Here is a 12,500-nt window from a genome sequence, read left to right as displayed (position 1 = left end):
CAGTCAATTTTATCTCAGTATACTCGATTGTGGGATCATAATGTTCATTGCAAAAGATTCGACATTATGCATTCAATGAAATTTTTGTAATAGGATTAGATGGTACCAAACATTCTCAGATGAAAGAAAAAGTGTAACTTTGTGTAAAACTTGAAATCATTCCATTATAGAGGAAAGAAGAAGTGTATCCATATTTAAAACTTGAAATCATTCCATTATAGAGAAAAAAAAAGTATATCCATATTTAAAACTTAAAATCATTCCATTATATAGGAAAGAAGAAGTGTATCCAAATTTAAAACTTAAAACCATTCCATCAGAGAGGAAAGAAGAAGTGTATCCAAATTTAAAACCTAAAACCATTCCATCATAGAGGAAAGAAGAGAGTAACCATATTTAAAACTTAAAACCCTTCCATTTTAGAGGAAAGAAGAATTGCATCCAAAATTTAAAACTTAAAAACCATTCCACCATAGAAGAGAGGAGAAGTGTATCCATATTTAAAACTTAAAACCATTCCATCATAGAGGCAAGAAGAGTATAACAACTATTCCATCCCAGAGGAAAGAAGAGTGTAACCATATGTGAAACTTTAACCATACCAATTCAAAGACAGTATCTGTCAATACATGGAATCTGAAGCGAACCCAGCCAATGGTCTGGAGTCCTTCACAAAAGGTCTTTTATGAATGATTCAGCCGAGGCACAATCGATGCTATGCCCAAGGTCAGGTTCCCCTCTATAGATACACGTTCCTTTCGGCAAATTGGTCCATTGAGAGAGAGAGAGAGAGAGAGAGAGAGAGAGAGAGAGAGAGAGAGAGACTTCATCGAATAGGTTTGCTATTTTTCTATACTACTTGGAGAGAGAGAGACTTCATCGAATAGTATTGCTATTTTTCTATACTACTAGGAGAGAGAGAGAGAGAGAGAGAGAGAGAGAGAGAGAGAGACTTCATCGAATAATATTGCTATTTGTATATAAGCTACATCTTGGCGAATTCAGAACATTGTTTTTGTTTTAATTAGAACAACGCAGAATAAATTTATTCGATAAGCCAACAATGCTTACCCTCCCAAGATAAGATAACAAGTCAACATAAACTTATTTCAAGGTGTATTTTCATAAAATCGAATTGTTCTTAAGACCATACTACGCAGCTGGTCTAATGTCTTCTGAGATATATGGACATCTCTTTATCGGGAAGGTAGTCGAAGGAGAAGTTGTAATTTGAATATTTACCCTCGGGAAATTGGGTTATCTTAAAACGGGAAGAGGCATCAAAATAAGAATACGTATTATTATTATTATTATCATTATCATTATTATTATTATTATTATTATCAGCTAAGATACAACCACTAATTGGCAAAGCATTATGCTATAAGCCCAAGGGCTCCAACAGGGAGAAATACCTCAGTGAGGAAAAGAAATAAGGAAACATAAACTACAAGAGAAGTAATGAACAAATAAAAATTGCCTATTTTATCATTATCAACTCAGAACACTAATAAAAAACATAGTCAACAAAGAACAGTAATATAAATTTTCACCCAACCCATCTACAATTACAAGTTACCATTTAAGAACAATTATATAAAACACAATTTTCTAACTAATTCGATGAAATGAGCCGTTACAAAGAGCTCCGCCTTGGAGACGATAGTCTCTCATTTGGTTGGAACGTCGCCACTTTTAGACACTTGAGGACAAAGATAAGCTCAGCGTTGGAGTGGGGGCAGTGTGGGGGAGACATAGCAACCGTGGGATCTATACGTGTGTGGGAACAAGGATTAGCTCGTGGGATGATGGCGTTGGAGTGGAGGGTTAAAGATAATGAAAAATAATGCATAAGTGTACGTGTGGCAACAGGCAGCTTTTATTTACGAAGTGAATTCTGGTTGTTTTACACTGTTTGAATGCCAGTGTTATTTATTAATATGACGAATGCCATTGATATATATTATAGTTGCTTAAGTTTTAGTGAAAATGTATTATGTATCAATGATTTACTCACGCCCATTATATACATTTTTGTGTCTGAAAATGTGTTGTGTCAATCATTTACCCGTACATTTTATATTCAAACACACACACACTTATATATATATATATATATATATATATATATATATATATATATATATATATATATATATATATATATATATATATATATATATATATATATATACTGTATATATATATATATATATATATATATATATATATATATATATATATATATATATATATATATATATATATATATATATATATATACTGTATATATATATATATATATATATATATATATATATATATACTGTATATATATATATATATATATATATATATATATATATATATATATATACTGTATATATCCAGTTTGTGTATGTATATAATGTGTGTAACCAACAAGATACAATGTAATGTTTGCAGCTAGAAACTCCTATCATATTATTTTGAGAATGAGCTCAAAAAGTGTAAATTTGAGCAACACCATGTCAACTACTATAAATAAAAACTGTTCTCACAGAAATTAAAAGAATAGGGCAAAATACGAGAGAGAGAGAGAGAGAGAGAGAGAGAGAGAGAGAGAGAGAGAGAGAGAGAGAGAGAGAGAGAGATGGTATTGTGAGTTGTCATCAAATGTAGTAGGCCATTGTAGGTGTCCAATAATATTTGAACTCTTCTGATGGTTAGCTCAGAGTGTTGCTTACCCACGCTTGCTTTGAGGTAACAATGCAATGTTACCAGGAGCTATTATGTGCTGAGTTGTCTCTCTGTGACGTCACCTGAGGTTGTTTTCAAACATCTGTTGGAATTGTTTTCATGCCACGTTAAGGTTCTTAGTTTTTTCCAATGATAAATGTGTTTTTCTTTTATTAAGAATGTTTTTCTCTCATTAAGATTTTTTTTTCTTTTATTAAGAAATATACATTTACAATACTTGCAATTTGTAATAGTGTGTATTTATCATAATATATTTACATCAATAATTTTGTTACACAATATATTTACACAAATCATTTTGTTTTACATAATATATTTACATAAATCGTTTTGTTATACACAGTATATTTACATAAATAATTTTGTTAGCATCATAATATATTTACATAAATAATTTTGTTATGCATCATAATGTATTTACATGAATTATTTTGCTGTACATCATAATGTTTCCATAAATCATTTTCTTATACATCATAAAACATTAACATGAATACATTTTGTAATTAACATATATTCACAATTGCACCTTTTACTATTCATTTAAGAGTTTTTTTTTTTCTAAATTGCTAACATATAGACTCATCATTAATATTTTTCCATTTCCGTTGGGGATAAGAAACGTGAAACTAGGAATTGTAGACTCGAGCAGAATGTCTGTCATTGAATATATCAGATCGTGGAACTTTTGAAGGCATTGGTGACACGCTCATAAAACAGTTGCTTTGTAGTTTATTTTCCAATTATTATTATTAATATTACTAGCCAAGCTACAACCCTAGTTAGAAAAGCAAGATGCTATAAGCCCAAGGGCTCCAACAGGGAAAAATAGCCCAGTGAGGAAAGGAAATAAGCAAATAAATAAACGATGAGAACAAATTGACAATAAATGATTCTAAAAACAGTAACAACGTCAAAACAGATATATTATTGTTATTATCACTTGCCAAGCCACAACCCCAGTTGGAAAATCAAGATGCTATGAGCCCATGGGCTCCAATAGTCAAAAATTGCCCAGTAAGGAAATAAGATAATAAATAAGTGATGAGAACAAATTGACAATAAATCATTATAAAAACAATAACAACGTCAAAACAGATATATTATTATTATTATTATCACTTACCAAGCTACAACCCCAGTTGCAAAAGCAGGACGCTACAATGTCAAGTTTGGGGTTATAGAGTATCTTATGTTTAAAATAGAATGTCAAAACACATGCCCTTTTCTCATTCTATCTTTAGATATTACATATTATCTTCAACGCAGTCAAATATGTTAACTGTAATTTCGATTCATGGAAAATCACGAAATACATGTTTTATCATTATATCTTGATATTACATATTCTCTTAAATAGAGTAGAGTGTGTTAGTGATGCAAGCTTATGTTGAACATTATTATTATCATTATTGTTATTGTTATTAATATTATTATTGTTATTATTATTATTATTATTATACTATTATCATTATTATTATTACTATTATTATTATTGTTATTATTTTTATTATTATTATCATACTATTTTTATCATTATTATTATTATTATTATTATTATTATTATCATAACTATTACTATTATTATTATCATTATTATTATTATTATTATTATTTATATTATTATTATTATTATTATAACTCTTATTATTATTATTATTATTATTATTATTATTATTATTATTAAAGTCTTTCTTTCCTTATACATTGCAGGACCAGATACACGCTCGCTCAGCCCAGTGTGTAGCCGTAAGCCTGGGCTTGGGCGAGGCCTTGGGCGTTGTGTGGGCTGTAGCGCCAGTTTGCGCCCTCACGGGGGAGGGCCTCGACGATGCCATGGCCACCCTGAGGACCCTCATCGACAAGGTCCGGCAGGAAGCCCGGAGGAGGGATCGTTGGCGCTGATCTGAAAGGACTCCGACAGGATAGAAAAAAAAATCCCTTCTCAATGGAGGGAGTTTTTTTTTTTTTTATTCTTCGAGAGCAGCGGAAGAAGAAGAAGAGTTTGTGTACATAGAAAGATTGGAAGAGCAGATGAATAAGGGGAAGAAAAGGAGAAGAAGAAGAAATGTATGATTATTATTCCCCTCGCTCTTCCTCACTGGATCTTATGTATCTCGCCGTCATGAGAGGATTTCCATGTGTGTCTGTCTTTTGTGTATATTTATTTCGTTTATTCATTCCCCTAAACCAGAAATGAGGAATGGACGGAGGAAACAAACGAATGGACTTAATCGTCAAGGGATTCGAACGCCGGATCACATCGTATGTAGTTGATAGAAGAAGATCTGGCGTTGAGTGAACACGTGATGTGCTACTTTGGTGAAAATGGGATTTTTTTTTTTTTTTTTTTTTTTTTTTTTTTTTTTTTTTTTTTTTTTTTTTTGTGGGGGAGAGAGGGGTGTCCTTAGTGGAAGCGTGTGACAAGGCCGCTCCAGTTTAATAGAATAATATCCTCTGCTCGCGCGTGAATAGGCAAAACGTAAAATGGTGAATCTTGATAAACATGATAAAATAACGAGTGTGCAAAAAAAAATCTTTTTTCTCCACTGTCATGTGTTGAATCCAAGGAGATGAAGCGTTGGTTAAGTGGGTTAATCCCAGCTGCGTCACTCTTCAAATGTGGATGGAACCACCCTCTAGCTAGTTGGCCAAAACCCGCCAGCTGTTTCGCAAAAGGCAAATAACAGTTAGCCATAGAAGTAGGCCAAAGAAATTACAATTTTTGCATTAATTCTAATTGCCTTTAAAATTTGGTAATTCATCTCTATAACCGAAGAGGCTACATAACCTAACCAATCATTCGATCTGCAACATGTCAGTCAAGGAAGTTTGTTGCGCATGCGCAGCATCAGTTCAGTACTCTCATTATCATCGTCACCACCACTGTAACTATAATAATCAGGTTCAGCCATTCAAGCCATTTTTTACTTCCTTCCATTCCACACCATTACGCTTCCTTAGTTCCCTTTGCCATTCGAGGAATCACGGGCTGCAGGCCAGGCTACGCTTGGATGCGTTGCAATAGAGCTTTATATTACATGAAAAGAGGTCTCCACCCATGTATAACTACTCCCCATTCACGTGTATAAGTAGCCCCATCCTTTCGCAAATTCTAAGACGCGAAGCCCATTCACTTTTATGCATTCCTAACCTTCACCAGTCGAGCGCGTCTTCCTTATTTTCTTCAGTGTCATCACCATGAAGTTTCTTAAAGACTGATTTACCTCAAGTTGAATATTTAAAAAATAAGTAGATGCTTTTTGTTTTAAACTGAGCAGGAAAGATATCACTGTCCAAAGAAGCCCATTTATCTTGTACATCCCCATACGGTATTCAGCAACATTCGTCATTTTGACGATAATGTAGTTCCATGATCATTAGCATTTTTTTTGTCATTTCCCTGATCATTATCATTGTCATTATCTACGTCTCTTTGAGTCATATCTTCCATTCTTCATCTTTCTAATTTCATCAAGCGATCTTGTGAAACTCGAGTGACATTTTAATTTTTTGTATCTGAAATATTCGGCTTCATGAGGATTTAAACAAATGCGTTTTTTCTATAAATCAAAACAGAAACAGTTGATTGAAGGTTAGTGTTGAAAATGATATAATTCTGGTGAAAGCTAATTTAAAGCCATTGATTATGATGTTAATTATGATACACCAGCGTGAGAACCAACATTTTTTAATGAGAATGGCCACATATTTCATGATACCCCCAACTACTTTGATATATATAAAAAAAAGCTCTCGACAGAATGCCTCTGTAAATAGTTTGTCATGAGCTCGTCTTAATTGATTTTAATTCTATTTAATTTGTAGATTTCAGGATCTATCTTAAGGTAATCCAATAGGTCCAAGTAGGGATTTAGAATCAACTAGGCCATTATTCTTTTAGAAATAAATTAAGATAAATCATGACATTTGTTATATCATGTAAAAAAGTGTTAACTGATTCACCAATGCCTTAAAAGATAATGAATATAAAAGTATATTTTTTCCCATTTTCAATCAATTTTTCTAACTTATTTTTTAATGGTACAAAAAAAAAATCGTGGTATCATTCCTGCCTCCCTTTTATCCATAAGCAGGAAATTCCATTTTGAGAATGGAGTCTTTCTAAAAAAAATTAAAGCTCGCATGAGAATCTGACTTTTACGTGTAAGGTCACTTTATTTGTGGCAATGACATTTTATACATTGTTCCTATTAAGTTATTTATACTTTTTTTCGTCTCATTTTGGAGATTATTATTATTATTATTATTATCATTATGGAGTATAAAGCCATCATGTAATCCGTTTAAATATTATTAAAAGCAGTTTATGCTATTTTGTTTTTTATTATACCCCTCACAATGTTTATACAAAAATAGGTTAAAATATCAAGAATGATGTTTCGTAATTCTTGTATACATTTTCATTCCTTTCTGTTTCTTCTCATTCCTTTCTTATTGTGGATTTTGATTGTGGCAAAATTCTAACTTTATCAATATTTATTTTTCTATTTTTATTCATCTGAATTATCCTAGACGCTTTCAATATTTAAACAACAGCCACTGAATCTTTGAATTTTAATATCTTCTTGTATAAATTTTCATTCCTTTCTGTTTCTTCTCATTTCTTTCTTGTTGTTGATTTTGATTGTGGCAGAATTTTAACTTTACAATATATATTTATTTTTAATTTTTATTCATCTGAATTATCATAGACGCTTTCAATATTTAAACTACAGCCACTAAATCTTTCAATTTTAACATCTTCAAGTTGAAAATTGTAGTTTTCATCTAATTTCTAAATTAACATAACTATTTTTGCGGTATAGGTTAAAAGCTTTATTACAAAATGGTATATTTTGAATCGAAATTAGTTGGATATACAATAAAACGATAAACTTATCTAGTTGATATATAATTCTTGCCATTGCAGACAGTGTACATTGGTATGAAATATCTATTTGATTATCTTCAAAGGTATCTAAGACTTGCGTATATTTCTTAATACAAAATGCTGAATAAAAGAAATTATATTTATAGGAAAATTTTAAATTTAGAAATGAAAATATGCATAAAAAGCTGGTAATTAAAAACTATTGTTAGTGTAAAGAATGGCAGAGGCAAGAACCTCTCCACCCAAGGTAGGACCAGGGATGGCCAGCCAATGGCTGCTGATAACTTAACAGTTAAACCTATAGGTTCTCCCAAACGCCGTATCCTTAGATCAAAAGGATAGTGGGATTGCAGACACTACAAAAACATATCGAGCTTGAGCATGACTCATTGTCTCGTGATCGCCAGGCAAAGACGTTTCCAATAGGCCACCACAGCCTTCATAGAGTTGAATAGTAAGAATTCATTATGGAAATTGATATTCCAGTAAGAGATACATAGAAAAAGCATGTGTTCAAAGAGAAACTTTGACCTCACGAAAATTAAAACCAAGACTGTGAAATATTAATGAACTTTGAGTATTGAAAGATATAACATTCATATATAGTGATGCTTTTGGTGTAAGGTGGCTTTATCGATATGCATATAGCGCACACATACTATTCAATAGACCAACTCCCATTGAAAGTTATGGCCACTAACGGGAAGAAGTTCTTCTCATATCGTAATGGTCGCTTATAAGATGATAACCCTGTGCGGAAAACTTCCACAATTTTACACTTCACCACTTGTGGTCTGGAGAGCGATTATTATTATTATTATTATTATGATTGTTATTATTATTAAATATCTGACCTTGATCTAACATAGACCTACAAAACGTAGGAAGTGCAGTTCTATGGAGGATATTGAATAAGTTGAATAGTGCCACAATAAGCTCCTTTTCCTCCTTAAATACGTATGCCATTTCCTTCGATGCTATAGCCACGGGAATACATTAAAGGATGGTGTAATCTCTGTACATTATAAACACTAATGTATTTGATTTGGCTGCTGACGTTTTACCAACAGGATTTCGGAGACCTCCTTACGGATACTTTACGTTTGGCTTACGTCATTCTACCGAAGTCTTACTTTAATGCATTAAGCAAAATAAGTTTTTTTTTCTCTCTCCCTTTGGAGTTAGTTTTGTCTATCGACTTTGGATGATATGGAATATTACTTAATACCTCTATTGCACAGTAGTTTTAACCCTTTCACTGCCATTAGTGACTTACTCAAAATTTGAAAAAGGACATTTTTTTTTTCAAAATCCCCCAAAACATATGAAATGGTATTCATTTGAGAGGTCTTGGTGGGAGCTTAACATTAAATATCAACAATCAAGGGTTTGTGTGGTCTTGAAAGATTTTGTTACATCGCAAGTTCTGTTGAATTCACCGTTGGCCGGCAAAGGGTTAAACACATACACATAGACTATTTTTATTGGGATACCCATAAAAAGGGCATTTTAGATTCATGCTGTTATTATTATTATTATTATTATTATTATTATTATTATTATTATTATTATTATTTGCTAAGGTACAACCCTAGTTGGAAAAGCAGGATGCTATAAGCCCAGCGGCCCCAACAGGGAAAATAGCCCAATGAGGGAAGGGAACAAGGAAAATTAAATATTTTAAGAACAGTAACAACGTCAAGTAACACCGAAATATCCACTTATGGATAAATTCATTAGAATACTTAAGGATTAATTCATACTTAAGGACTGATTCATTGGAATACTTATGGATTAATTCATTGGAATACTTATGGTTTATCTCATTAGAATACTTATGGATTAATTCATTGGAATACTTATTGTTTAATTCATTGGAATACTTATGGATTAATTCATTGTAATTCTTATGGATTAATTCATTGGAATATTTATAGAATAATTCATTGGAATATTTATGGAATAATTCATTGGAATACATATGGATTAATTCATTGGAATACTTACGGATTAATTCATTGGAATACATATGGATTTATTCATTAGAATACTTATGGATCAATTCATTGGAATACTTATGGATTACTTCATTGGAATACTTAAGGATTAATTCATACCTAAGGACTGATTCATTGGAATACTTATGGATTAATTCATTGGAATACTTATGGATTAATTCATTGGAATACATAAGGATTCATTCATTGGAATACTTATTGATTAATTCATTGGAATACTTAAGGATTAATTCATACCTAAGGACTGATTCATTGGAATACTTTTGGATTATTTCATTGGAACATTTATAAATTCATTCATTGGAATTCTTATGGATCAATTCATTGGAATACTTATGGATTAATTCATTGGAATACTTAAGGATTAATTCATATCTAAGGACTGATTCATTGGAATACTTATGGATTATTTCACTGGAATACTTATCGATTAATTCATTGGATCAATGGAATACTTATGGATTAATTTATTGGATCATTGGAATACTTATGGATTAATTCATTGGATCATTGGAATACTTATGGATTAATTCATTGGTATACTTATAGATTAAGTCATTGGTATACTTATTGATTAATTCATTGGGATACATATGGATTAATTCATTAGGATGCATATTGATTAATTCATTGAAATACTTATAAATGATGCTTTAGATAAGAGGAAAAGAATAGGTGAATCTACTGTGTATATGATATTCTTTTGGAATACTTATGGATTAATTCAATGGTATACTTATAGATTAATTCATTGGTTTACTTATTGATTAATTCATTGGAATATTTATGAATTAATTCATTGAAATACTCATGAATAATGCTTTAGATGAGAGGGAAAGAAAGGGTGAATCTACTGTGTTTATGATATTCTTTCTGATCTTAGAAAGAAACTGAAAGTGGACTGAGAAACTGAAAGCAAACCAAGAAGGAGAAAGTTGGTACGTCTGAGGCCCACTAGGAAAAACTCGAAGGTAAAAAAATCTACATCCGTTTCACCATATTAGAAGACGAATCGTGAAATGATGACCATCATATAAATATACGTGATTCAAAATAAAAAAAAAGTCTGAATATAAAGAAAGTATGGGTATAAATTGAACCATAAAAACTATTATAAAAAACAAGAAATTATGAAAATCATAAAACGTATGTGAATTAGAATAAAAAAATGTTATGAAAATTGAAATATGAATATAAAGAAGGTATGAAGATAGAGCCAAACCAGAATAAAACTATTGATAAAGATATGAGATAAATAAGAAATTAAGAATATGGCTGACGAAATAAAAAAGAATATATTCATTTAAAATATGCAGTAAACCTTACTTATAAAACTTGAGTTATATTCTTAACCATATGAAAAGTAAAGGTCAACTAAGAGAGAGAGAGAGAGAGAGAGAGAGAGAGAGAGAGAGAAGAGAGAGAGAGAGAGAGAGAGAGAGAGAGTTCCTCAAACTAAAGAAAAGAAATAATAGATAAAAGGAAAAATATCAAACAGGGAAACAAAATGATCTTTTTATGAAGCAAATATTAGTCAGAAAATAGGAAACATATTCTATGAAGTAAAGCAAAAGTTAAACAATGAAAACATACATCTTTAGGGACGGGTTTCGAACCATTAAAACTACAGAATCACACTCAAATAAATATCAGCATTTTTATAAAATATTAGATATAGGTGAAGGAAATGCAACCTATATCTGTACTTCATAAAAAATCATAGTGTTATCTAAACGAACTAAATAATTATATGTATATCATATCATCAAGATCTTTTTTATAAGATAAATATCTATCCTATACAATGTTTAACGCAAGAGAATACCGTCTTTTGTGGATTATGAAAGCTTAACATTATACACAGTAAAAGAGATTAGAAATATTTTATATGGGGTGAACATAGAATATTTTCAACAACGTTATATCAATTGTAAAAAGATAAATGCTATGACATCTCCGAAGGCTTACAGAGGCCTTCATTGCCATGTATAAAATGTATCATTATAGATATGATATCTATTTCTAATTCATCATATTGCATCTAAAGTCTCACCTGCTCTATATTAATATTCATTATGAATGTCTTTTACCATTTTAGTAATAAGCTGCAAGCAATATGCTGAGCCCTTTTAAGAGTTGCTTTGCATCAAGAGATTTATTCAGTTGTATTCTGGCAGGTCAGGCCTTCGTGCTTCTAATATAACAGAAGGGGAAACGGTGCTTTAAAATCAACAGAGATTTATAAAACTGTTGTACCAACCGTGTGTCACACGATCGTACATAGTTCATTTTGTGCTTGTATCTTCGTTCTCCCTTCGCACTAAAAAGAACCTGAAAAAACATGTCTGTTTTTCTCATCGGTAACGGTGTCGATTTTGAACAGGAAATTTCCTGTTGCCTTGAGCTTTTGTATATAAAGGAGAGTGTTCTATAATAAACTCACTCCAGTTGCTTTCATCCTGTCTTTGAGTCACAACCTTCGTCACACTGTGGTTCTGATGAGCTCAATTCTCCCTATAGCTTGATATGGTACAACAAGATAAACTTTATGGCAGAAGCGCAGCTTAAAAACTTAAAAAAAAAAAAAGAAACGTATAAATAGCTGCTCAAAGTAGGTTAGAATAAAATAGATAAGATAACTTACAGTATAACATCAAAATAATCACATCTAAAGTGACTGTTTAAAATGATAGATCAGGCGCCTACTAGATTATTATTATTATTATTATTATTATTAATACTTGCTAAGCTATAACCCTAGTTGGAAAAGCAGATGCTATAAGCCCAGGGGCTCCAACACGGAAAAAAAGCCCAGTGAGGAAAGGAAACAGGGAAAAATAAAATATTTT

At 31.3% G+C, this 12,500-nt stretch overlaps 1 protein-coding gene across 2 annotated transcripts in view; it reads left to right on the top strand.

Annotated features, from left to right (window-relative positions):
- The window catches only part of LOC137643854 (ADP-ribosylation factor-like protein 4C), a 121,656-nt gene extending 114,581 nt beyond the window's left edge, over nucleotides 1-7,075 (top strand). For both annotated transcript variants that reach the window (XM_068376579.1, XM_068376578.1), the window contains exon 5: nucleotides 4,453-7,075. In XM_068376579.1, the coding sequence (XP_068232680.1) occupies nucleotides 4,453-4,644 (192 nt within the window). In that variant the 3' untranslated portion in view covers nucleotides 4,645-7,075. The remainder of the gene's footprint in view (nucleotides 1-4,452) is intronic.
- Nucleotides 7,076-12,500: the final 5,425 nt, after the last annotated feature.

This window comes from Palaemon carinicauda, chromosome 7, assembly GCF_036898095.1.
Source record: "Palaemon carinicauda isolate YSFRI2023 chromosome 7, ASM3689809v2, whole genome shotgun sequence".
Lineage (NCBI taxonomy): Eukaryota > Metazoa > Arthropoda > Malacostraca > Decapoda > Palaemonidae > Palaemon > Palaemon carinicauda.
This window is presented reverse-complemented; position numbering and strand designations above follow the sequence as displayed.